Consider the following 25,847-nt stretch of genomic DNA (forward strand, 5'->3'; position numbering starts at 1 on the left):
TCTATCCCCTCAACCCTTTTCAAATGCTTATAAAAAAGGAACAGGGTTAAGATGACCTAAAAGGGGAAAAAACAAACTTAAGACAATATCCAAAATGTATTAAGTATCTATGTGTCCATAATACTTACTTCAGTTGCCTATTTAATTCTTCAACATAATTCTTCTGGTCTAATATTGCAGCAATTTGAACATTCCTAGGGGGAAAGCAGCTTTTAGTTAAAGCAGCTTTAGTTGGAAGGAATCTACTGGGTGGCCAAAAAAACAAACAAATAAGAAATACACAAAAGGTCTAAATCATCTAAAACTGTTGTGAAACCATAACGGTAAAACAACATTTCAGTTCAGTTTCTCAGTCATGTCCAACTCTTTGCGATCCCATGGACTGCAGCACACCAGGCTTCCCTGTCCAACATTATCTTGCCTTTCAAATAAAATTCAACAATCTTTATAATCAAAAAGCAGTAAGCTATGAACTAAAAAACTATTAACCTTTGTTAAATAAATTACATGTGAATATTAAACAATACCATTAGTATATTTAATTCTTTGCATTTATTTTTTAAGAAATATATTTGACATATGAAGTGTAAATTTAAAGTATACAACATGTTAATCTAATACATTTATATACTGTGATGGACTGCCATTGTACAATAATTAGCACCTCTCATATTATATAATTATCTTTTCTCTTTAGTAGACCAAATAAGTTTATTTTAAACACAACTGTCTTAACATAAACCAGTATTTGTAAGTTTATGAATAATAAACTGATATCTCTTTCTATCATAGAAATGAGAGTTGACAATTAAAATGGGTCTCTGGGGAATTCCCTGGCAGTTCAGTAGTTAGGATTCTACATTCCCACTGCCAAGGGCCCGGGTTTGATACCTGGTTGGGGAACTAAAATCCCATAAGCCTTGAAGCACAACCAAAAAATAAACAAATAAAAAAAAAATGGGTCTCTGAACTAACGGTACGAACAAAATCATACTTCAGACTAAAATACGGTATGTGAAATAACAAGAAAATCATACCTTTCTTTATTTCCAATATCTTCTTCATTCTTTAAATACATTGAAAAATCAATCACACCAACCTGAAATAAATAGTTATTCTTATTTAGAGAGTAGAAATACTAGAAGTACCTCCAAAACACAACTGATTTTCATCCTTAATTTTTCTTTAGTGTTTAATAGCACTGTTTACACCTGGATCAAAGAGGAAGAGTACAAATTGAAAATACTGTGCCTTTGGCACCAGTCATTTTCACTTACTTGTGAATCTAAATCCTCTCCCTTCACACACAGATTAGCATCTATCACATTCAGGCCAACCAGCAGCCCAACAATTACTGCTCCTTCTTCTTCCATCATTAGTGCATGATACTCATAGAATTCACTGTGAAAATTAAAATAACAAAAATTGTAAATCACAAATTTATTTCAAAAACTAACTTGTAAAATCTCAATACCTTATAACAAGCATGGAACCAATATTAAGTTAGGCATCTTAAAATTAGCCTTGCTACACACAAAAAACTTAAAATTTTGAGATTTAAATGTCTATGAAGAAAATGTAAAAGAAAAAGACTTGAGATAAAAGAGGAAAAGGAAATTTGAGAGAGAGAAAAGAGAAGCAAAGAGAGATTAAAAAAAAGAAGGCATCACTGAGGCCTGGGATATTTATGACTCTCAAAAGACATAGTGATGGCTGTGATCTGACAACAGTACTTTTTAGCATGGTTGAATTTTCATTCCAGGATTTATCAAGACCCTTGGGAAAAAGACTAAGTGGCAAAATAAACATATGAAACATTTCAAGTCAATTCATTTGGTATATATGTATTACAAGTGCTCTTAGTAGGTAACCATTAAAGATATTTATGGATATCTAGATCCCAAAAAAATGTTCAAACAAACGATTTGTGAAAGAAATAGGATAGTCTAAAAACTAAGACTTGAAAACCAATACTCAGGATTCTAGTTATAACTGTCTCACGCCTTCCTCAAGAAGTCCCATATATATTGTTTAATCACTTTAATTAACCTTTAGAATATGATTGAGAAATTGAAGGAGTTTAAAGTATGGTGATTCTCATTTAACAAATGGAAAAATCAAGACGTACCGCTGGAGTCAAGAGTAAAATAAAAAATGACCAGATTCTCCAGAACATCACAGAGGCACTCTGAGAGAACAAGGCCAAATGGAGGGGCTGCCGCAGGCCCACTCCTTCTGAAAACGTCTCCTTGCTTTGAAAATCTGTCTTAAACATTTGTCCTTCCATTTAAATAGACAGTTTAAAAAATACCCACAATACAGCCAAAGCAGTTGTTTGGATATTCAAGATCTAAAAAGAAACCTGTTGAATTAAAGCCCCAAATTTCAATACAAATTTCTATTAATAGAATTAACTGTAACTTAAAAAATTAAAAATATGACATACAAATTTCCACCTTACTGGCCAATAAAAATCTTACAGTATTCATTTTTCAGACTAGTTCTTGATCTATGTTATGTCCCCACCGTGGTTTTCTATCTCATTTTCCTCCTTCTTTTATTTTATGCCATCACGATGTGTCTTATATATCCTTTCATACTACATCTTCTATCCTTTTTGGAAGACAGTATATAAATGAAATAAAAAATGAAAATGAACATGATTTAATGGTAATTACCTCAAGAGATCCCTTTGAATAATTAAGCAACGCAGATAATCAGCCATTTTTTTCTGCATGAGGGCTAATCGAAGCCATGCTCTCGCACGACCCAGGGGGGTCCTAAAAAGCAAAACCAAATGGTCAGAAAACAGTCTCTGCCCAAAGATTATAGACTACATCATCTACCTTTGTTGAGACACACATTAATAATGAGAAAAGGCAATCAATCATGGTTTTATCTTTGTTTCCAGAGCTTTAAGTCAGTTCTTTGATCATGCAAACCAATCCCTAAGACCTATTTAAGTCTCTAAGGTAAACCTGAACCTATAGGACATCTGGCTTCCCTGGTGGCTCAGAGGTTAAAAGCATCTGCCTGCAATGCGGGAGACCTGGGTTCGATCCCTGGATCAGGAAGGTCCCCTGGAGAAAGAAAAGGTAACCCACTCCAGTATTCTTGCCTGGAGAATCCCATGGACTGAGGAGCCTGGTGGGCTACAGTCCACGGGGTCGCAAAGAGTCGGACACGACTGAGCGACTTCACTTCACTTCACAGGACATCCAGGTACCATTTCATACCTTGAAAGAAATGACTCTCTAAACAGGGAGGATATTTCTACAAGAAATATTTTGTCAGAATAGGCTTAGCCCTCTAAACATGATTATGCAAAATCCATCAGTAAAGGCAGTATGATGCCCTTAAAAAATAACTGGCCTTGTATCTGAATTTTAAAAAGCATAACAACGCAAAGAAGGTATCCAGCTGCTAATCAGAGAGAATCACCAGGCTGCTTGCTGTTTTTCAAATGTTTCTTCGTTTCTTTAACCCAGTTGTCCTTTAGAACATTAAATCTCCTCTCTAACATGGAGGCCTGCTGGGAACAAAACTTCTAATACAACAAATATGTCTGAAAGGTTGTGGCCCAGGGCCATTTTTGCTGGCTATAAGCAGAGTCTCTGAGACCAGAGGGAGCACACAGCTCTTCTTAAAACTGAAGGTGTTTGTGCTCAAGATGAAAATTAATTCTATCTAGGCAAGAGATGTACTGATGTGTACCAGGCTAAAAAACCCCACAATATCTCCTCATGGCAAACTGAACAAAACCATCTGGGGAAGATAATCCATGCTCATGGAACAGTGGCATGACCTGTGCCAAATTCTGAAGCCACTTCCTGCTAAGGTCATTGTAACAGGGACAGAATAAAGGGATAAAAGAGGTGATGAAACAGTTTAATCACACTGCTGCTGCTGCTGCTGCTAAGTTGCTTCAGTCGTGTCTGACTCTGTGCGACCCCATAGATGGCAGCCCACATGGCTCCCCCGTCCCTGGGATTCTCCAGGCAAGAACACTGGAGTGGGTTGCCATTTTCTTCTCCAATGCATGAAAATGAAAAGTGAAAGTGAAGTCACTCAGTCATGTCTGACTCTTAGCGACCCCATGGACTGCAGCCCACCTGCCTCCTCCACAAATGGGATTCTCCAGGCAAGAGTACTGGAGTGGGGTGCCATCGCCTTCTCACTAGGGGACTGTAAATAGAAAAAATATGGTAGACCGCAGTAAGTTTATGATTACTCAGGAAAGCAGGCTTGCTTAACCACAAAACCATGCAGCAGAAGCGAGAGACGTGCCCCTAAACAATAAAACAACGGTGGCATGAGACTCACATACTGCCTGGTGAGTTCAGTATGTTAATGATCCCCAGGACATGCTCTCTGCACATATTAAAGGAATAAAAAAGGTAATAGAGATAAGAAAACTCCCCTGCTTAACCCGGAGGAGGAACCAATGATGGACGCATGATGTCTACTGAAGAAAGACAAAGGTCTTCACCCCCCTGCCCCTTTTCCTTTGCTTAGAAAACTGTAACCTAGGAAGTTCTCGGGCACAGTATTTCTCATTCACTTGTAAGACTCACAAGTGTCCTATTCTAATAAATCACTTATCCATCACTCTGCCTCTTGAATTCCTTTTCTGTGCTGAGACATGAAGGACTATGGTACTGGAACTCTTCAGAGCCTGGGAAAGGACACCAAATGGTTTCAATTGAAGACAAAATCCATGTGATATTATACCTCTCAAGGACTTAAACTTATTGAAAATAAAAGTGTGGATGTATTCTCTTGCTAAAAAAAAAATTAAATCTCATACCTCTCTTATCCAAGTTATCATTGAGTAAACTAAAACCAAGATTTACAGAGTATGAATGACTTTTTAAAGAGAAATACATCACTCACACTTTTACATTTTCTTATGCAGGAAACTTTTTGTCAGGTAATGTGGGAAAAAACTTAATTGTCACTTCTAATGGTAGGCTGCAGTCCATGGGGTCGCTAAGAGTTGGACACGACTGAGCGATTTCACTTTCACTTTTCACTTTCATGCATTGGAGAAGGAAATGGCAACCCACTCCAGTGTTCTTGCCTGGAGAATCCCAGGGACGGGGGAGCCTGGTGGGCTGCCATCTGTGGGGTTGCACAGAGCTGTACACGACTGAAGCGACTTAGCAGCAACAGCTAACACATTTCTTCTGCTTAGCATTTTAATGAACACTATTCTTCAGAAATATTTTTTACTTTTGTAGAGTCTGGCTTTTTAAAAACAACATGAACATGTATTTTCATATTAAAATAAAAAGCAATTCTTACATTTCTGGAGTTTAAATTCCCTTTTTCCTCTTGAAAAATTGTGCCTATGCTCAATCACTCAGGGGTGTTGGACTCTTTGCAATCTCATAGACTACAGCCCACCAAGCTCCTCTGTCCATGGAACTTTCCATACACGAATACTAGAGTGTGGGCTCTTTCCAAACCAGGGGTCAAACCCACGTCTCCTGCATTGGCAGGCATTTTTTTTTGTTTTACCATTGGGCCACCTGAGAAGCCCTGCTAAAAACTGTGATATCTTATCCACCACTGAGAGAAATATGAAGTATGAACATCACTTGCTATTTAATTCTAAAACCTGGGTTTAAATCCTGGCTCAGGCATTTTTAAAAAACTAACTTGACTGACTGATTGCTTTAGGTTGTGCTGGTTCTTCACTGCTTTGAGCGGGTTTTCTCTTGATTTGGTGAGCAGGGGCTACTCCTGGCTGCGATGAGCAAGCTTCTCCACGTGGTGGCTTTTCCTATTGCGGAGCACAAGCTCCAGGCACTCGGGCTTCAGTAGCTGCAGCTCCCGGGCTCTAGAAGTGGGCTCTAGAGCACAGGCTCTGTAGTTGCGGCACTCAGGCTTCGCTGCTCTGCGGCATGTGGAATCTTCCCAGACTAGGGAAAGAACCTGAGTCCCCTGCACTGGCAGGTGGATTCTTATCCACTGCACCACAGGGAAGTCTGTGGCTCTGGCCCTTATAATTTCTTTGATCTTTACTTTTCACATCTATATATTATTAATAAACTCTGCTCTAAGGATGATTTAAGCACTAAATGAGATAATTCATGTAAAACAGTTATCTTATTACCCTGATACATTGCTCAATAAATAGAAGCCATTTAATTGAGCACTCAAGTATAACTTGCAAACATTTGGATGATGTAACAACAGAAAACATTACCATATTCCCAAAACCCTAAATCGTAAAGCTAAGAGAAAGCAACTTAAAACGAAGAAGGTAGGGAAAACCACTAGATGGTTCAGGTATGACTTAAATCAAATCCCTTATGATTATGCAGTGGAAGTGATAAATAGATTCAAGGGATTAGATCTGATAGACAGAGTGCCTGAAGAACTATGAATGGAGGTTCGTGACAATGTACAGGAGGCAGCGATCAAGACCAGGCCCAAGAAAAAGAAATGCAAAAAGGCAAAAATGGCTGTCTGAGGAGGCCTTACAAATGGCTCAGAAAAAAAGAGAAGCAAAAGGCAAAGGAGAAAAGGAAAGATATACCCATTTGAATGCAGAGTTTCAAGGAATATCACAGAGAGATAAAAAAGCTTTCTTCAGTGATCAATGAAAAGAAACAGAGGAAAACAATAGAATGGGAACAACTAGAGATCTCTTCAAGAAAATTAGAGATACCAAAGGAACATTTCATGCAAAGATGGGCACAATAAAGGAAAGAAACGGTATGGACCTAACAGAAGCAGAAGATATTAAGAAGAGGTGGCAAGAATACACAGAACTATACAAAAAAGATCTTCACAACCCAGATAATCACTATGGTGTAATCACTCGCCTAGAACCAGACATCCTGGAATGAGAAGTCAAGTGGGCCTTAGGAAGCATCACTACGAACAAAGCTAGTGGAGGTGATGGAATTCCAGCTGAGCTATTTCAAACCCTGAAAGATGATGCTAGGAAAGTGCTGCACTCAATATGCCAGCAAATTTGGAAAACTCAGCAGTAGCCACAGGACTGGAAAAGGTCAGTTTTCATTCCAATCCAAAAGAAAGGCAATGCCAAAGAATGCTCAAACTACCGCACAATTGCACTCATCTCACACGCTAGTAAAGTCATGCTCAAAATTCTCCAAGCCAGGCTTCAACAACAGTACATGAACCGTGAACTTCCAGATGTTCAAGCTGGTTTTAGAAAAGGCAGAGGAACCAGAGATAAAATTGCCAACATCCGCTGGATCACTGAAAAAGCAAGAGAGTTCCAGAAAAACATCTATTTCTGCTTCATTGACTACGCCAAAGCCTTTGACTGTGGATCACACAAACTGTGGAAATTTCCGAAACAGATGGGAATACCAGACCACCTGACCTGCCTCCTGAGAAATCTGTATGCAGGTCAGGAAGCAACAGTTAGAACTGGACATGGAACAACAGAATGGTTCCAGATAGGAAAAGGAGTACATCAAGACTGTATACTGTCACCCTGCTTATTTAATTTATATGCAGAGTACATCATGTGAAACTCTGGGCTGGATGAAGCACAAGCTGGAATCAAGATTGCCAGGAGAAATAACAGTAACCTCAAAGATACAGATGACACCACCCTTATGGCAGAAAGTGAAGAACTAAAAAGCCTCTTGATGAAAGTGAAAGAGGAGAGTGAAAAGTTAAAGCTCAACATTCAGAAAACTAAGATCACAGCATCCAGTCCCATCACTTCATGGCAAATAGGTGGGAAAACAGTGGAAACAGTGGCTGACTGTATTTTTTTGGTCTCCCAAATCACTGCAGATGGTGACTGCAGCCATGAAATTAAAAGAAGCTTACTCCTTGGAAGAAAAGTTATGACCAACCTACACAGCCTATTAAAAAGCAGAGATATTACTTTGGCAACAAAGCTCTGTCAAGTCAAGGCTATGTGAGAGTTGGACTATAAGAAAGCTGAGCGCCAAAGAATTGATGTTTTTTAACTGTGGAGTTGGAGAAGACTCTTGAGAGTCCCTTGGACCCAACCAGTCCCTCCTAAAGGAAATCAATCCTGAATATTCTTTGGAAGGACTGATGTTGAAACTGAAACTCCAATACCTTGGCCACCTGATGCAAAGAACTGACTCATCTGAGAAGACCTGGATGCTACGAAAGACTGAAGGTGGGAGGAGAAGGAGACGACAGAGAATGAGACGGTTGGATGGCATCACCAACTCAACGGACATGAGTTTGAGTTAGCTCCGGGAGTTGGTGATGGACAGGGAGGCCTGGTGTGCTGCAGTCCATGGGGTTGCAAAGAGTCAGACATGACTGAGTGACTGAACTGAACTGAAGAGAAAGCGAACTGATAATCTGACAAAAAATGGTAAGCATTTTTTTAAAAAAAGTTATTTCTTTCACAAGAATTAAAATAAATTAAAGGAAGCTCTTATATCTTAATCATACGCTGAAGAACATAAGAACACAGGCTTAACAACAGAAAAACAACAAAAACTTTTCAACATTCATGAGTTACTAGCTGGAACATTCAGCTTTTAAGACACTTCATATACAGTTTCTCCTCAGTATTGGGAGGATTGATTTCAGGACCCCCTCAGACACCAAAACCCATGGATACTCAAGTCCCTCTTATAAAATAGCATAGTATTTGTGTATTACCTTTGCACATTCTCCCATACATTTTAAATCATCTCTAGATTATTTATAATACTTAATACAATGTAAATACTATGTAAAGAATTGCCTGCATGTGACAAATTCAAGTTTTGCTTTTTGGAACTTTCTAGAAAATCTCTTTTTCAAACATTTTTGATCCAAAGTTGGTCGAATCCACAGATGCAGAACCTACAGATATTAAGGGCCCATTCTACCTTCATCTAGTCAATCAGGCAGGTGACATTATAGGTCCCAATTTTCAGAACAAGAGAAGTAATTTGCCCAAGTCCTGTGGTATATAACTGGCTTATTGGTGAATTCAGATTTCCTGAGCCTCTGTCCTGGATTTAACCTAAATAGCACTGATGGCCTACTACTGCAAACTAGCTTTAGACTCAGGAAACAGAACTACATAATTGATACACCCTATATTAAAAGAACTTCTCTATTTCCTGCAATGCAATGCAGAATTTAAGTAAGTGGTACAACACAGGAGTGAATACAACGAGAAGAATATAAAAGAAAGAGCACTTAATTCTTATTGAAGGGCTAGGAAAAATTTCATAAAGGAAATAAAATTTGAACTGATTAATAATAAACAGAATTTTATTAGAGAATGCCAGAAGGCTACATAAGGCAGAGAGAATATTATAAACTAGAGTGTGAGGCACTTTTAAGGAACAGTAAATACAGGTCTATGGTTAGGGATGAACAAGTAATAGGATTACTTACTTAAGACCAGGCAAATCCCGGACACTAGCTCCTATTTCCTCTGCTTCTGGGTACAGCTTCTCCACCAGTTCCAAAGGGCCCCAGATAGTTTTGTTATAACTTAGAAATGATTTTCTCACTTTAAAAAGAAAATATAATAAATGCATACAACTTAAACATGCAAAACTGTAGTAACTTCTTGTTAAATATTTAGTTTCAACATTTCTAAGGTAACACAACAGCCTTTCCTCTCTTGTTACTATATAGCCCTACTGAACAGGAGCCTGTTTCTCAGGATTCTGATATTTTCCTTACCAGAAATATGCATCTTGGCCATTCTTCCACATCAGAAATATGCAAGTAGGCAATTAAAGTAAAAAAACAACTAGGATCATTCTTTTCCAGTACCAAAATAAGACTGGTGGCCCTAGTAGGTTGATCTTTACCAATTTATTAAATAAACCAAGGACAAATAGTTATTTTACTTTTAAACACAAAAAAATACAATTTTACTTCTCCTTTTATTTGTTTCTAAGATTTGGATAATATAAAACCATGAAATCACTACGTTTCTTTCTTAATACTGACCAAATCTCCTGTAAATTCAGTACTCCTATGATATGCACCACCCAACAAGATAGGTAATTTTTCTTTGGGGAAGAAAAATCAATCAGCACAAAGTAGCTTTACAATGACTCATAAAAAATACACATTTGACTGTTAGAATATGCCTCATGATATTTTGTGAAGTAAAGGAAAATAAATTCGGAAAAGAGTTTAAAATGTAACTACTTTGGCCATCATTTGGCAAATTCCATTTTAGCAAGTTGTAGAAAAATAAAGATCTATGTCACTATTTTTTTTAAATAGAAAGGAAGTTTTTCAAAACACAAATTAAAACTCAAGGCCTAAGATAAGACTATCGACTTCCTTATGTTTTAAAAGAAGTACTCAGAGAGTGGGAATATGAAGAGTTGGCAAAAATGTGGGGAAAGAAATACATTCACTGTTATCTGATCAGTGAAGTCTTTATAGACATGAGTTGCCTCTATCCTTTGACCCAATAATTCTACTCCAAGGAGTCCTAACGAAACCACAGAATTTGTACACATGTACAAATGTATATATCCAAAGATGTCCTTACAGCACAATTTTAATAATAAAAAACTGGAAACAACCTAAGTATACATTAAGAGGACAGTAGTTAAATAAGTCATGGTATGCATATATAATGAAATAATATTATATATATTATGCATATACTGTGAAATATTATACATATACTCTGAAATATTATTCACTATTATCATCATTTTCAGGGAGTACTCACATTTCTACAATAACCCCATCCAGAGGACAATTTTTCTAGATATGTTTCCCACGCACTAAGGAGGTTTATATTTTAATAATCAAGTATTTTAATGTATTTGTTGAAGAGAGCACAAACTAGTAATAATAGTTCATACCAGAATCATCAGCTTAAATTTTTCTAAATATAACTCTATAATTGTCCTAAAATGGAAAAAAGTTCAGAGTATGCTGAGAAAAAAATTTAAATCAAATACATTTTTTACAAAACACTAACAACTAAGGATTTTCTGAAGACCACCCATGAGGAAATATAAAGCAGTAGGGTATTTTCTCCAAAAACCAACAACCCACCCAGTATTTTTAAAGTAACAGTAATTATGGCCTCAAAAAAAAAATTACATTTTTAAGGATGTTTAAGATGGGAGGGGGGATGTTCCAAAGCTGATTTTTTTTTAATTTTCCAGTACCTTTAAGACCATGTTTCAGACAATGTTCCATAACAACGAAGAACTGCTGCAAGGGGGGATAATCAGAATCCAAAGTGCGGCCAAAGCTTAAAGCAGATTCAATGAGTCCTTTGATACTGAGTTTAGCCATGTTTAACAAGTTTGCTCTCTCTACAGCTGTGGGGTCTTTTGTAGCTGAAAGCACAAGAAAGGAGTCCAACATCACTTGCAAGACCTGATATCAAAAAATACCCAAACCGTTTTCTTCCTCTATAAAACCAACAGTGGTTTGCTTTTCCTCAGTGGACAAGTCTTCCTAACTAACTAACCTACACCCCTAGTTAACTTTCTTTCTATGTCTCTCATGCATGCCATAGGACAATGCTCACTCCAGTTAAAGTTTATGAATTATTCTCAAAATCCTGCTAATTGGCTATTCTCAGGTATTCATTTTACAATCTTTCTGTGGAGTTTAAGTGTGGAGTAATGTTTAAGGGTCTGGTACAAAGGCAGACAGCAGGAACTGTCAAGGATGAATTCAAAGGCAAAAAAATACTCTGAATAAACTGACAATAAAAAAGTAGTTAAAATTCTAAGATTCCAGTTTCACCCACAACAAACATGACAGGTAAATAATAAAACAGGGAGATACAAGAGAAGCCATTCAACTCTCACTCATTTTAACTCTCTATCTTGCTTTTTTCATTTCAATTGTAGTTTTGTATTCTGGGACTCCTTTATTTTCCCAGAGGAAATAAAAGCAGGGTCGAGTTTCCTGTGAAAGTTCCCTGACCTTCCACCCAGCTGATCCACTTAAATACCAAGTTAATGGATGCATTTTTTAAAATTGATTTTAACTGATATTTTCAATTCACAAAAGATTTTCTTTCGCACAAATTTTATCCTCAGTTTTTTATAAATTCAGATGCTCCCCATACTCTCATTACTGTTGTGCTTGCAGAAATATTTTCAGCAAACAGAGATGACAAAATGAAGTGCAAAAAATAAATAAATCACTTCCGTATACTGTCTCATAGTCTCTTGACAAATTTACTAGTCCAAGTAAACCAAGTGTCAGTTTTTCCTTCACTGGATAAAAAGTCCAGGATTCCTAATGATCTAGTGTTCTAGCTCTGATCACAGACAGCTAGGCGTGAAGCCTGACACTGAATCCTAAGCAACGTAAAAATGCAAACAGTCACAAATACTACAGTCAAGCTAGCTTTTGGAGAATCTGCACACAAGACATCATTTCTTCCAATCTGCATCGTGGTATGATTCCCTCTTTTTTCGGGTACGAAACCAGTCGATATTTCATAGTCTGCAGCAATTCTCATTTTTCTTAACAGTGCCCATCACAATATGTAATGTATGATGAGACAATCAAGACAAAGGGCGCATTTACAACTAAATGCTCGGAGGTAGGTCCCGGTGGGCGCCAGCAGCTTCCTAAGAGCGTTTACACCCGAGCCGCGCCCCGCCCGGGCTCGCCGACGCGTCTGACCGCGATGCGGCCCCCACACTCGGCCAATGGCGGGTTCCAGCATCTCGCCTGGACCTAGAACCCCTTCCCTGCCTGCCTTCCTCCCAGACAGCAAGACTGCCCAAGGGCTCCGGACACCTCCAGCACCCTCACGGAGGGCTCACCCGGGGTCCTGCGCCGCATCGCTGTCCCTCTCCCGCCCTCGGCGTCCGGAACCCAGGCCAAAACCTGAGACGCTTCCCTCCGCCACCCCCAAACCTGAAAAGTCATCGCCCGTCCCCGACTGTCCCCCCGACCCTGGAGCGGCACCCCGGCCGGCCCTGCGCGGGCTCCCTGAAAGCCGTCGGACCGCGGAACCTTGGCCATTAGGCCCCCGAACGGGGGCGCAGGCGAGGGAACGGGGGGCGGCCGCGCGTTGCCATGGCGACCCCGGGCGCCCCCGCGTCCCCCGCCCGGCCCCAAGCCTGGGTTCGGACCCCAATCTCGACTCGCAGGCCTCGATGCGCGCAGCGCCGGTCCGCCTCCCCTGGCCGCGGCCTCAGCCCAGCACGGCGCGCCGGGCGTCCGCCCGCGGCCCGCTCCCCTTACCCATGGCGGCGGTGGCGATACAGTCTCGGGCGGGGACTCCCTGGGCCCCGCCAGCAGCTCCCTTCAGGCGCGCGGCGGTCGCCACGGCGTCTGCAACCAGGCCCGCTGCGGCCCACAGCGCTCCCGGCGGCGGGAGGACGCCCGCGCGGTTCCGCGGCGCCCGCGTCGGGCGGGGGACTCTAGAGCCTGCAGCCGGCCTCGGAGAAATCCGCCCTCGCTGAGCCTCTCCGTGTCCAGCCCGACCGGAAGGAGAAGGAGCGTGAGGGAGACCTCGGGTTGTGGAGCCAGAAGGCGGACTCTGATCTCTCCTTTGTGGGCTTCGGCGGAGCGCTAGGGCTCCATTTCCAAGGAGAAGCGAGCAGGCCACGTGCAAAGGTTTTCATCTACAAGGTCCAGTTAGGTTTAATCTAACACACCTGACCGCGTCCCTGCTTCAGTAACTCGTAGGGGACCAAAAGAATTTAGAAAATCTGAAGCAATTAACACTAAGCAGAAATCTACTAAAACTATTTATCCTAAGTTTTAACCAGTAAGTCCACTGGTTTACAAAAAGCAAGGAGGAACAGTCTCAGTAATTAAAGGTGCAGAGATAAAACCTGCGTTTTCTCATTTCAGAGAGGAAAAATCCCTCATGGACAGCTGACACTAGGTTTTATCAGTTTGCGGAAAGTGAAACTGCAATACTTTGGCCACTTCATGCGACGAGTTGACTCACTGGAAAAGACTCTGATGCTGGGAAAGGTTGGGGGCGGGAGGAGAAGGGGACGACCGAGAATGAGATGGCTGGATGGCATCACCGACTCTGTGGACATGAGTTTGAGTGAACTCCGGGAATTGGTGATGGACAGGGAGGCCTGGCGTGCTGTGATTCATGGGGTCGCGGAGAGTCGGACACGACTGAGCGACTGAACTGAACTGAAGCTGTTACCTAGTTAGATCAGCAATTGTTAAGATGGTGGCCGAGTTAGAAATAGACTGGTGTTTTGTGGAAATGGAGAGATGTTTATCTCATCACATTGGCCAGCGTACAGTTCTCATGCTTCTTCTTTTGGTTTTTAATTTTTTATTGTGAAACAGTCCTACATAGATAAAAATGTATAAAGCATACATATACGTTTAAAGAATCAAACAGATGGATCAAGAGCACCAGATCAAGCAAGCATAGGAGTCATCTTGAGGGTAGGGGGAAACCTTTAGCCACAGTGTTCTGAGAAGTAAATGTGATGCTGAATTCTGAGTCGTTTCCTTGGTTTTCTGCATGTTACTACCACATAAGTATGTGCCCCTAATCAATGTAGTTTACTTTTCCTGTTTACAAACTTTTCACAAGTGGAATAACATTACGAACATTACTTGTTTCTGGTGTTCAACGTCATCCATGTCCATGAGGAGTTTCCAGGTTGGGGTGTTTCCAGTTTGTACTACATCCTGGTTCCTACATGCGGGAGTCTCTTGGCCATGTAAAAAGAATATTTACTGAAAATCAAGTATGCCTGTCTTTAAATTTACCAGCTCATGCGAAAGTGTTTTTAAAACTTCTCATAATTTACACTGCTATCAGCAGTGTTGTTTTTCTATCGCTGTGTCCATTGTAATGCCTAGAATTGTGAGGATTTCCTCATTGTTTGTCCAGTCTTGGGGGTAGATTGCATGGCAGATTTTTTTATTTCTCTCATTACTGATGACATTGAGAACTCTACCTACGTTTATTATTTGGAATTTCATTTTTACAAAGAAATGGTGCCTGTTTTACTATTGACTTACTTTTTTATTGACTTGTGCAAGTTACTTAATGTTCTACATGCTAATTTGATGTCAGTTGTGTGTTGCCAATATCTTTGGGCTATTTTTTTTTCTCTCCTTATGGCAACCTTTGACTAAATATAAATTGTTAATTTTCCTGTAGTGAATTTATAGTTTATGCCTTAGTATCTTAAGGAGCCCTCCTTATTCCAAAGTTGTGAAGATTTTTTCTTTTAAGAATTATAAGAACTTCCCTGGTGGGCCAGCAACTAAGACTCCAAGCTCCCAAATGCAGAGGGTCTGGGTTCAATCCCTGGTCAGGGAACTAAATTCCACATGCCACTAAGACCCTGTGCAACCAAATATTTTAAAAAAGAATTATAGTTTTGCCTTTCATATTTAGGCCTGTAAAGGTGTACGTCAAGGTTGTATATTGTCACCTTGCTTATTTAACTTATATGCAGAGTACATCATGAGGAACGCTGGGCTGGAAGAAGCACAAGCTGGAATCAAGATTGCTGGGAGAAATCAATAACCTCAGATATGCAGATGACACTACCCTTATGGCAGAAAGTGAAGAGGAACTCAAAAGCCTCTTGATGAAAGTGAAAGAGGAGAGTGAAAAGGTTGGCTTGAAGCTCAACATTCAGAAAACAAAGATCATGGCATCTGGTCCCATCACTTCATGGGAAATAGATGGAAAAACAGTGGAAACAGTGTCAGACTTTATTTTTTTGGGCTCCAAAATCACTGCAGATGCTGATTGCAGCCATGAAATTAAAAGACGCTTGCTCCTTGGAAGGAAAGTTATGACCAACCTTGATAGTATATTAAGAAGCAGAGACATTACTTTGCCAACCAAGGTCCGTCTAGTCAAGGCAATGGTTTTTCCAGTGGTCATGTATGGATGTGAGAGTTGGACTGTGAAGAAAGCTGATCGCCGAAGAATCGATGCTTTTGAACTGTGGTGTTGGAGAAGACTCTTGAGAGTCCCTTATACTGCAAGGAGATCCAACCAGTCTATTCTGAAGGAGATCAATCCTGGATGTTCATTGGAGGGACTGATGCTAAAGCTGAAACTGCAATACTTTGGCCACCTCATGCGACGAGTTGACTCACTGGAAAAGACTCTGATGCTGGGAAAGGTTGAGGGCGGGAGGAGAAGGGGACGACGGAGAATGAGATGGCTGGATGGCATCACCGACTCTCTGGACATGAGTTTGAGTGAACTCCAGGAGTTGGTGATGGACAGGGAGGCCTGGCGTGCTGTGATTCATGGGGTCGTGGAGAGTCGGACACGACTGAGCGACTGAACTGAACTGATTGTACCCAGAATTTTAGTGATTAAAATGTCAAGTTTTATTTCTTTGGCTGTCAGTTCCTAGGCCAAAGCCTCATTTGATTTTCTGAACCCAGGTCTCCCGCATTGTAGGCAGACGCTTTACTGTCTGAGCTACCAGGGAAGGGCCCATAGTCACCTTGTATTGAACAGAATTTGGAATTAGGGTGTATATTTAAACCTTACTACACTGAACAATTTTAAACTAGAATATTAGTCTGTTCTGAGTATACAGATTTAGTAAAGAGCCACAAAGGTGATCGTTGAAGCCAATGACTGTCCAAGGAGGGAGAACAGGACCAGACCAAACACAGAGCTCTGGGAAAGACCAGTCTTTAGAAAGTGAGAGATGAGGAAGAAAAGAACTAGAGCAGGCAGCAAGAAAACTCAGGAGACAGGAACTCTGAGCTGATTCAGGAATGGGGACACTGGAATGGCTACCCTTTCCTCACAACCTGGCTTTCCACCATAAGGAAGACCTTGTCTAGGCTAATGGCGCTCTTGATCTGGACCTGCAAAAAGTGAGTGTCCAATGACATTAGTGACTGGTAGCCACTGCCGTCTTAGTCCTTGGCACAGATGTCATAAACTGCAGTAGTAACAATTTGAGGGCCCAGTCTGGGTTTAACTTCCAGCTCACTCAATGCCTCCAACTCACAGTATCTTATGTATAAAAGATGAGTCCTATTGAAATAAGTGCCTAGAATCTTGTAATCAATACAGACTCCCAAATGACAAGAAACGTGGAACTCCTCCCGAGGTTCTTCTTCCACTGGGCTTTACTGTGCAGGCCATACACATCTGTAAAGCAACCATTAGTGAAGCCAAGGAATTTTCTTATTCCAGGAACTGAAATTATCTTAGATTCCTTCCTGTTATATAAATTAATGATAACCAACCAATATTTAAGCCTTATCTCTGCAACTTCCTTGTTTTTCCTGTCGAATCCATGATCAGCTCCATCTTATGCATGTCAGCACTCCTTGGTTTCAGCTTTAAAACACTGTCACTATTTCACTTCTCAATACTGGAAAAAATGGTGGACAACCCTGAACTTAATTATTATTTAGTAATAATCATTGACACAGTGAGATCTTAGAGTAAAAAAAATTTTATTTGATAAAAATGTCAAGTTATAATTTTTAAAAAAACGTGTAATAGAGGTAACAATTTTTAATGTACTTTTCATTAAAAAAAAAAAAAACTTTGAGAGAAATGAGAGATCCCTCCCCCAAAGTTGGATACATGAACGCTAAAATTGGTCACAATATAAGTAACCAAGCACCTTGAGATAATTCTGTTTTATAAAACATCTTCATACAAAAAAGGAAAATTGAGTAATGCCCCAAAACAAAGGGGCATATGAACATGAATAGGTGAAAATAGGGATACATCTTTTTATTTGTCGTCAATTCAGCAAAATTTTTTCCCAAAAGAATAATAAGAATTATTTTCTTTAATATCAAAATCTACTCTAAAACACTAAAAACTGAAAATAAAAAGTGGGAAACGAAGGGGAACTAACTAGGAGAGTAAGGGAAATTAATTGGAAATAATAAATTTATAAGTAATAATTTAAAACACTAAGTATAAAGTTTTTGAAAACATCTCTGATACCAGAAAGCAAAAGTCAGGAAAAACACAGCAAAATGGCCTTTGGATCAGGGACCTCAAAATACAGAGGAGAATCATACTTTTCATCATCACAAGATTGTGCTTAAATGACAAAAGCAAATCCATTTTCTTACCTAGTCTTTCAAATAAACAAAACAGGATAAAAATCTACAAGATCAAATTAATCTTGAAAATTTAAACTGAAAAGTTTAAACCTCAGATTGAAAAGTTAATACATCTTTAAAAGCTGGTAGAAGTGTATCAAACTCTATGTCTAACAGAGACACATTTATAATGCCTGTAAAGTTAGACTTTTTAGTTTGGGGTATACCTGTACTGAAAAAAAAAAATTCTATGTTAAATGTTGTATGGTTATGTTTAACAAGGTTATACCAAAAAAATAAATAGAACCAAAAACTGGAACTTGGAATGAGTATATATATTTACATCATTTCTTACCCTTGGGATAAAAGTTATCATCACAGTGTAACCAGTCACTGATTTTATAGCATATCCAAATTATAAATAACAGGCAATAGTTAGAGGTGATCATCATGGTATGAAAAAAGCAAGGAAAACAGTGCTTTATTTTCTTTGAAAATCACCCAGTAGATGACAAAGGCTTTCATGTTCTCCTGATGGAAGATCAATGATATAAAATAAATTAAGGAAGATATATTTAACACAATGTGGAACTACATTAAATCATATGACATTATTATTCAACATTCTGTAATTTTAACAAGGCTATTAGAAAACTTGTATTTTTATGACATTCTATGGATAATAATGTACTTAAGCAATATGATTTACCTGTCTTAGCGTGAGACCTTCATATAATTTTTTAAAGAGATGATCTATTTTTAAAATTTTCTACGACATGACAAGAAGTAATCTCCATTTTTAAATATAATACTTTGTCCAAGTTGTATATTTTTTTAAGGTTATCGAGGTGAGAGGAACCTGAAGGGATACCAGTTTTCCTAGATGTGTTCCAGGAAACATGCACCCTGTTTCTGGGGCGAGAAATCAAGTTTCTTTGTTCCCCTTTCTCATTTCACAAACTGTTCTTCTCCATCACCTTCATTTTTTCACTTTTTGCTTAAAATTAGTTCCTGTGAATTGTTTTCTCTTTCCTTTGTAGAATCAGGTCTTTTGAAATATGCCAATGGAAAACACAAGACACTGAGTTTTAATTGATACAAATACATAAAGTACTCACATAGATAGCACAATCAAACGTGACTGTATACAAAACAAAAAGGATATTAATTTTTCTGAGTTTAGATGATTAAGTAGCTTCCCCAAAGGAGGATAACGGCTTAGTGAGGGCACACATCCCAGAAGAATCAGTTTATGTTTGGCTCTGGTTATAGCAACATTAAGACGTCGCCAATCTTTCAACAGTTCACCAAGCTGAAAGAAATATAATTTTCATTCTTTGAGTTTTCTTATTTGAGGTTTTTCTAAAAAAGAACAGTTTTTTTGAGCCGTCTTCCTACTTTCAAAAACATATTCCAAAAAAGATTCATCAACACATTCAAAGTGCAGACAGTTGGGAAAAATAACTTGCCCATGATGCCAACCTCAAGTATTTTATTATGGGTGTGATATCCATGGGGCTTCCCTAGTAGCTCAATGGTAAAGAATCTGCCTGCCAGTGCAGGAGATATGGGTTTGATCCCTAGGTTGGGAAGATCCCCTGGAGAAGGAAATGGCAACCCACTCTGATATTCTTGCCTGGGGTAATCCCATGGACAGAAGAGCCTGGCAGGCTATAGTCCAGAGGGTCGAAAAAGAGTTAGACACAACTTAGCGACTAAACAACAACAATGATATCTTTGCCATAATTTTAAATGATTAAATATGTATAATGAAAATGTATTTTAAAATTTTAAATATATTAAAAAATAAATTTTAGGAACTTCCTTGGCAATCCAGTGATTAAGACTCTGCACTTCCAATGCAGGGGGCACAGGTTCAATCCCTGGTCAGGGAACTAAGATCCCACATGCCCTACAGTGCAGCAAAAAAATAAAACAAAATTTTCAAAGATTAAATACATATCATTAAGAACTGAAGTTGTCTCCACTTATTGTAGTATTATTTTTAAATGTAGTAAAAACTCATAGAAGACTCAAAGGAGTGGTTAAATATACCATGATCCACATATACAGTGGAAAACTTTGCACCTTTAAGAGAAGAATGAAATCTCTTTCTGTGTAATGACATGTAAAGATCTCCAAGCTATATCATTAAGTGGAAAAAACAAAGTCCAGAATAGTGTCTATATTACCTTTTGTGCACAAAGGAAGGAAACATGAATACTGATTCATGTGCTTACATATGCTTAAAGAAATTCTAGAAGGTTAGCAAAAACAAACAAACAATCCAAAAAACCAAACATGTGAGGGTAAGAACTGAGGAAAAGAGTAGCAGGGGAGGGAGACTTTTTACTCTGTGCAATTTAAAAACTATATGCAGGTATCACATAGTCAAGAAAAATAACTCAAGGAGAGATAAAAACACAAAAACAGCCTGGAATTATCTACAAATTTGAAAGGAAGCTAGGAAAGTTTATGTTTAAAATGCTCCAAACATAATAACCAAAAGGTAGAAGCAACACAAATGTCCACTAATGGATGAATAGATAAACAACATGTGGTATATACATGCAATGGAATAATAATCAGCCTTTAAAAGAAAATTCTGTTACATGCTACAATATGGATGAACCTTGAGACATTATGACAAGTGAAACAAGCCACTTACAAAAGGACAAATACTGTATGATTCCTATTACGTGGAAGAATCATGAATTCATAAAATTCTGTCAAATTCACAGAGCTAGAAAGTGGCTGACAGGAAATGAGGAGAGAGGGAATAAGGGAGTGGTTATTCATGGATATAGAATTTGTTTTGCAAAATGAAAAAGTTCTGGAGGTCAGCTACACACACTGTGAATATACTTCATACCTGTGAATTGTACACTTAAACACAGTTATGATGGCAAATTTTATGTTATGTGGTTTTTTAACACAATTTTAAAGAAGAGAGGTAAATAATGTCCCAAACAAATAGAAAATAAAAATCAGAAAGCAAAGCAGAAAATACAATTAACTCACAGTTCCATCTTCATTGCTTCTAACAAAAGATACTACAATGATACTTTTGTCTCTTCCTTGGTACCTGTCAACTGTATTAACTTCGACCATCCCAACAGAAGAATGTGCCAATAAGTCATTGATGACCTTTAACTGCTGCCTATATGGTGCAATGATACCAATATCAGAGGGTTTACAACCAGCCTGTTTTAAACAGAAAAGAACACAATTTAAAATGAAAAAAATCCTGACTTTTGTTATTTAAGCTTTACTAAATGTATTAAATAAAATGTTTACATAATGTGACAACTGATGTTTATAATATATGTTACTATGTATAACACATGTTTCTGCTGCTGCTGCTGCTGTTGCTAAGTCGCTTCAGTCGTGTCCGACTCTGTGCGATCCCATAGACGGCAGCCCACCAGGCTCCGCCATCCCTGGGATTCTCCAGGCAAGAACACTGGAGTGGGTTGCCATTTCCTTCTCCAATGTGTTCCTACAAGGAAACAAATTATTGAATTACTCTAAGGCTACATCTACATTTCCTGAGAGGAAATAATTTCCTCAAACACTGCTCCCTGAATTTTTAGAAGTTCGTGGCAATATAATGGTTTGTATGCCACCAGAGCAGTGATGCCATACCAAAAAAGTACAAAGAAATAAGTTTTACTTTCTGCTCTCCCTTTACACTGAAGTTTCCAATCTCCAATCATACTGACTTCTGCACTCAATTGACACAATCAGAATTATCTGATGTTACAGAAAGTTATCCTAAGTGGAAACCCAAAATGCCATTACTGTATTAGATACAGTAATTACTGTCTTAGATAAATGTTCTCAAAATAAAAACATTCAGGCTGCAATCCTCTTATTTTAATCAACAAAAGTTAATGCTAGATCTAAAGTTCCTTGAATTCTAACATTCTACTACTCTGCACCTTAATATTAATTTGCCCTCAAAATTCAATTCTAAGTTACCTTAATAAAAACTGAGGTCAGGAAAACAACGAGTTTGGCTTCCATTATATTACTGACACCTCCCTTTTCAACTTGCTCTGGTGCCGGAACCTAAACAGAAAAGTATGCATCCTGCTTGTGAAACAATCTCTGAAGCAAAGAGTACGGTCAGTATACAAGTGGCCACAGAGACAGTACTACCAGATATGGACACAGATGAAAAATATCTTCCTCTTAACGTTGAATGTAAAAGAATTGACAAAAATGAATGATATTAGTCACTTTAGAAGGAAACCCATCTTAAACATGCTACATAAAGTTCATACTAAAATCTTTACAAAAGTAGACCGTACACTGAGCTTCACAAACATTACTGTGTTATCCCCCATTTTATAGGCATCAAAGGCCAGAAGAGATAAGTAACCTGCCCAAGCCTTACAATACACCATGGCACTAAGATTCAACTTAGATCTGGCTCCATGTCTGTGTTCTTTCCATTTTCTTGTTACTTTTTATACAAATAATAGAGCCATAAAGTTCCCCAGGTTCTATCACCCCTAGTAAAAATTTTAAAGCATTATTTTGCTCCTATGTCACCCCTGCATCACCTTGATTAATTTTAATATAACTTACTTGGAATCTTGATGCCAAGAGACAGGAAATGTGAGTAGCAAAAATAAAGAATCTGAATAGTCACTGGTGAGATTAATAATTATAACTCATAACTAACAGATTACAGTTGTGTTTTATAAAAGCAGTCATATCAACTGTACCTCAATAAAAAAATAAGAATTTTAATTACATAAAAATATAAAAGCAGTCATTTATGAGATCAGTTTATCTGAATAAATTTTCCAGAGCCTGCCTGCTCCTCAGTGTTGAGTCTTCATTCTGAAACACTAGAGCACTGTCCAAGACAATGAAAATTCCAGCACAGTACATGAATGGTAAGGCCCTATTTTTAACAACTGCTGACTCCACCCATCTTAATAACAAAATATATTAAGAATGATATGCATAGAAAAAATTGATGACTATATTTTTTAGTTGAACTTACGTAAAGATTTCCAAATCAATAATGAGAAGCAGTATAGAAAACAAACTGTAGGAACACAGAGTCAAAACTTTATTCTGAGTTCCCAGAAATAAGAATCAAGTCATTTAAAGTCCTTGTGCAGATTTTTTAATGATAAATCTGTAAAGAGGTCTTTAGGTACATATATGGGAGCAGGAGACACATGGGAAATCTCTGTACTTTTAGCTCAGTTTCGCTGTGGGCCTAAAACTGCCCTAGAACATAAAGTCTATTTTTTTAAAAAAGGTCCTGAAAAGGACATCAGTTTATCTTACCTTCTGTCCATTTGTAAACCCAAACTTTTGACAGTATCAATGCCAATTACTTTTCTAGGAAATGTAATTATACACTTGTGTTCACTTTCTAGCTTTCCTACTTCAAAACAATTTGACATCTATCAATCATCAGAATAAACCTCCTTCCAAAGATAGTGAATCTGAAGAAAGAAAAGATTCTTTTGGGTGAAAGCACAAGCACACTAGTTTTAACTGATAAGCTGTAGTGAAGCAATCACTATTGAAACTGAGGAATTTAAATAATAGGGCAAACGGAAAAGAACGAAGGAAATGTTAGTTTGTGTGAGTGCGTGTTTTACCTTGTGTGTATTAAGAAAACAGACAGGATTGTTTGGCTCGAATGCTCCAACCAGCCAAGGATTTTCTGAATAATCAGCATAAAACTCCAGTTCCAGCTTTACATCTTTAAAGTTAGGTAAGTTTATCACTGCATTGGCCACTTTATCTGATCCACACTCCAGCTTTCCTTCATATGTCAGTTTATTACTTAAGGACATAATTTTACTAAGGGAATTACAAAAATAATTTTAGTTTGGTGATGAACACAAATATGAAATCACTCACAGCTGCTGCTGCTAAGTCACTTCAGTCGTGACCCCACAGACAGAAGCCCATCAGGCTCCCCCGTCCTGACACTGTTATAAATACCTGTTCATTCTGTATTGCACAGTTAACTGTACAACTGCATTCTTATTCTGCTCCAGCCTCTTGAATAAGCTTTCACTCATGCCAAGAGCTCTGTCAATGAATCAAATTCAGGATTATCAGTCTACTGAAATCGTCCCTTAAACAAGTATCTAGTTTAAAATTGAAACCTTAATGTCTGCTTACCTTGCTTCACGGTTTAGCACCAGGGGAGGAAGCTGCTGATGGTCCCCCACCAACACAAATCTCCGTGAAAAAAAAAGTGGCCCTAGGCAAACAGGCTGGCTAATTTGGGAGGCTTCATCCACTATACAAAAATCAAAAGTTTTACGAGAAAATATGGGATGGTTTATTCCCATACATGTCGTTGCAACTATAAGCTAAACACAAAGAAAAGAAATAGATCAGTTATTTAATATGTCCAAGAAATAAACCTTGTTTTTCCCATGTTTGAAATTAAAAGATCAAAAAAGAGCTCTTCATCCCCCCAAACAGAAATCCCCAATGTTTTTTAATTTAGAGACACTTACAACATGCAAAAACTTTTTTTTTCTATAAATTTTAAAAAATCAAGTTAATTTTCCAGACACAATAACAATGCTCAAGTTTGGATCTATCGAAATGGAAATCTGAACATTTCAAGAGGCAGTAAGTTAATGAATTTTTTTTTTAATGTGAACTAGGACTTGACTTCTGGGAAGATAGAGTCCTTTTCCCTCCCACAAAGTACAACTAAAAACCCTGGACATTATATGTAAAACTATAAAGCCTCTGAAAGGTGGAGAAAAGGTAAATCAGCTGGAGACCTTGGGACATGAGGAACAGCACAGTTGTTTGCTCCCTGGGTTTTCTTTTTGCCTCACATATCCCAGATTTCAGACATTAGGAACATTAGGCTAAGTGAAAAATTCCAATCCCAAAAGATCACATACAATATGTGAAACCAAGCAGGACTTTATGGGGCTCTCCTGGGCACAAAAGCCTTTCTAGGTCCCTTATTTCTTATTTATAAGATAACAGCTTCAGCCTCCTAGATCTCCTCAGAGTTCCAAAGGGCAGATTCATAAGCCCCTTTTAACCATGCCTGAGTTCATGCTAATAAGGTGACTTTCTTGCATTCTGTGAGTCATTCAAGCAAATTATGGAAGCCAAGGAGGAAGACATAGGAATTCCCAAAATGGGCACAGGAGATCTGAACTTTCAATTCAGAACGGAAGTAGGGGACAGTCTTGTGAGACTGAGCCCTTAACCTGTGGAGCCTCACTAACTCTACACAGTTGGTGTCAGAAGTGTGAGTAGAGAGAAACAGAGTCTTCCTTTACCAGGATATTTTAAACTAGAAGATGAGAGCCCTGAAAAATAGACCAAAACCTTGTTTCAGTTCAGAAGCAAAGAGCAAACTATAAACTCATAAACTGGTCCTATGGTTTATATAAACGAATCTGCAAATTTGGTCAATGCAATTGAATTTCTCAAAGTGCCATTTCTCCCCTCATTCTGACAGCAAAAATTACTGTCAGTATGATTATACAATAATTGTACTTACTTGACTATTGTAGAGTTCTTCTAGAAGAGCTAAAGATTTAATGGACTTTGATCTGCAAATTTCCTCCTCTGTAAATTTTTGGATATCTGGATGTACCTTCTGAATCTGGCCCAAGCGCAAAAATCCAATTTTAAACTTTGCTAACTTCAAAAGAATATTGTCAACAGCAGAGTGTGTATAGCTGGTCAACAAAACACTAAAACCACAGGCATAGAGAATTCTTACCTATTAATAAACAAAAGAATGGAAAACAGCATTACTTTTAGCTCCTGATAATTTTTAACATTTATATTTTTCAAAAAGAATTAGAAAACTTAACAGAAAGCATATCTAAGAGCCAAGCCAAGTA

At 38.4% G+C, this 25,847-nt stretch overlaps 2 protein-coding genes across 6 annotated transcripts in view; both read right to left on the reverse strand.

Annotated features, from left to right (window-relative positions):
* Positions 1-13,497, reverse strand: part of RUFY2 (RUN and FYVE domain containing 2) — a 44,725-nt gene extending 31,228 nt beyond the window's left edge. For 2 of the 4 annotated variants that reach the window (XM_055425604.2, XM_055425603.2), the window contains exons 1-7: positions 12,753-13,057; positions 11,127-11,300; positions 9,370-9,487; positions 2,679-2,780; positions 1,278-1,401; positions 1,038-1,099; positions 129-194 (exon numbers count right to left, since the gene is read on the reverse strand). In XM_055425604.2, the coding sequence (XP_055281579.1) occupies positions 129-194; positions 1,038-1,099; positions 1,278-1,401; positions 2,679-2,780; positions 9,370-9,487; positions 11,127-11,300; positions 12,753-12,954 (848 nt within the window). In that variant the 5' untranslated portion in view covers positions 12,955-13,057. The other 2 variants (XM_055425605.2, XM_055425606.2) reach the window with 2 other exon arrangements.
* A 4,130-nt stretch (positions 13,498-17,627) lies between these two features.
* The window catches only part of DNA2 (DNA replication helicase/nuclease 2), a 40,038-nt gene continuing 31,818 nt past the window's right edge, over positions 17,628-25,847 (reverse strand). Inside the window, exons 14-21 of one of the 2 annotated variants that reach the window (XM_088841927.1) lie at positions 25,499-25,723; positions 24,139-24,332; positions 23,956-24,045; positions 23,607-23,811; positions 21,958-22,047; positions 20,998-21,180; positions 19,142-19,288; positions 17,628-18,501 (exon numbers count right to left, since the gene is read on the reverse strand). In XM_088841927.1, the coding sequence (XP_088698053.1) occupies positions 18,412-18,501; positions 19,142-19,288; positions 20,998-21,180; positions 21,958-22,047; positions 23,607-23,811; positions 23,956-24,045; positions 24,139-24,332; positions 25,499-25,723 (1,224 nt within the window). In that variant the 3' untranslated portion in view covers positions 17,628-18,411. Of the gene's footprint in view, positions 18,527-19,141; positions 19,289-20,997; positions 21,181-21,957; positions 22,048-23,606; positions 23,812-23,955; positions 24,046-24,138; positions 24,333-25,498; positions 25,724-25,847 lie in introns of both variants that reach the window. The other variant, XM_055425602.2, reaches the window with a different exon arrangement.

The sequence above is a fragment of the Moschus berezovskii genome, chromosome 12 (genome assembly GCF_049115385.1).
Source record: "Moschus berezovskii isolate FMDL1 chromosome 12, NW_MosBer_1.0, whole genome shotgun sequence".
Lineage (NCBI taxonomy): Eukaryota > Metazoa > Chordata > Mammalia > Artiodactyla > Moschidae > Moschus > Moschus berezovskii.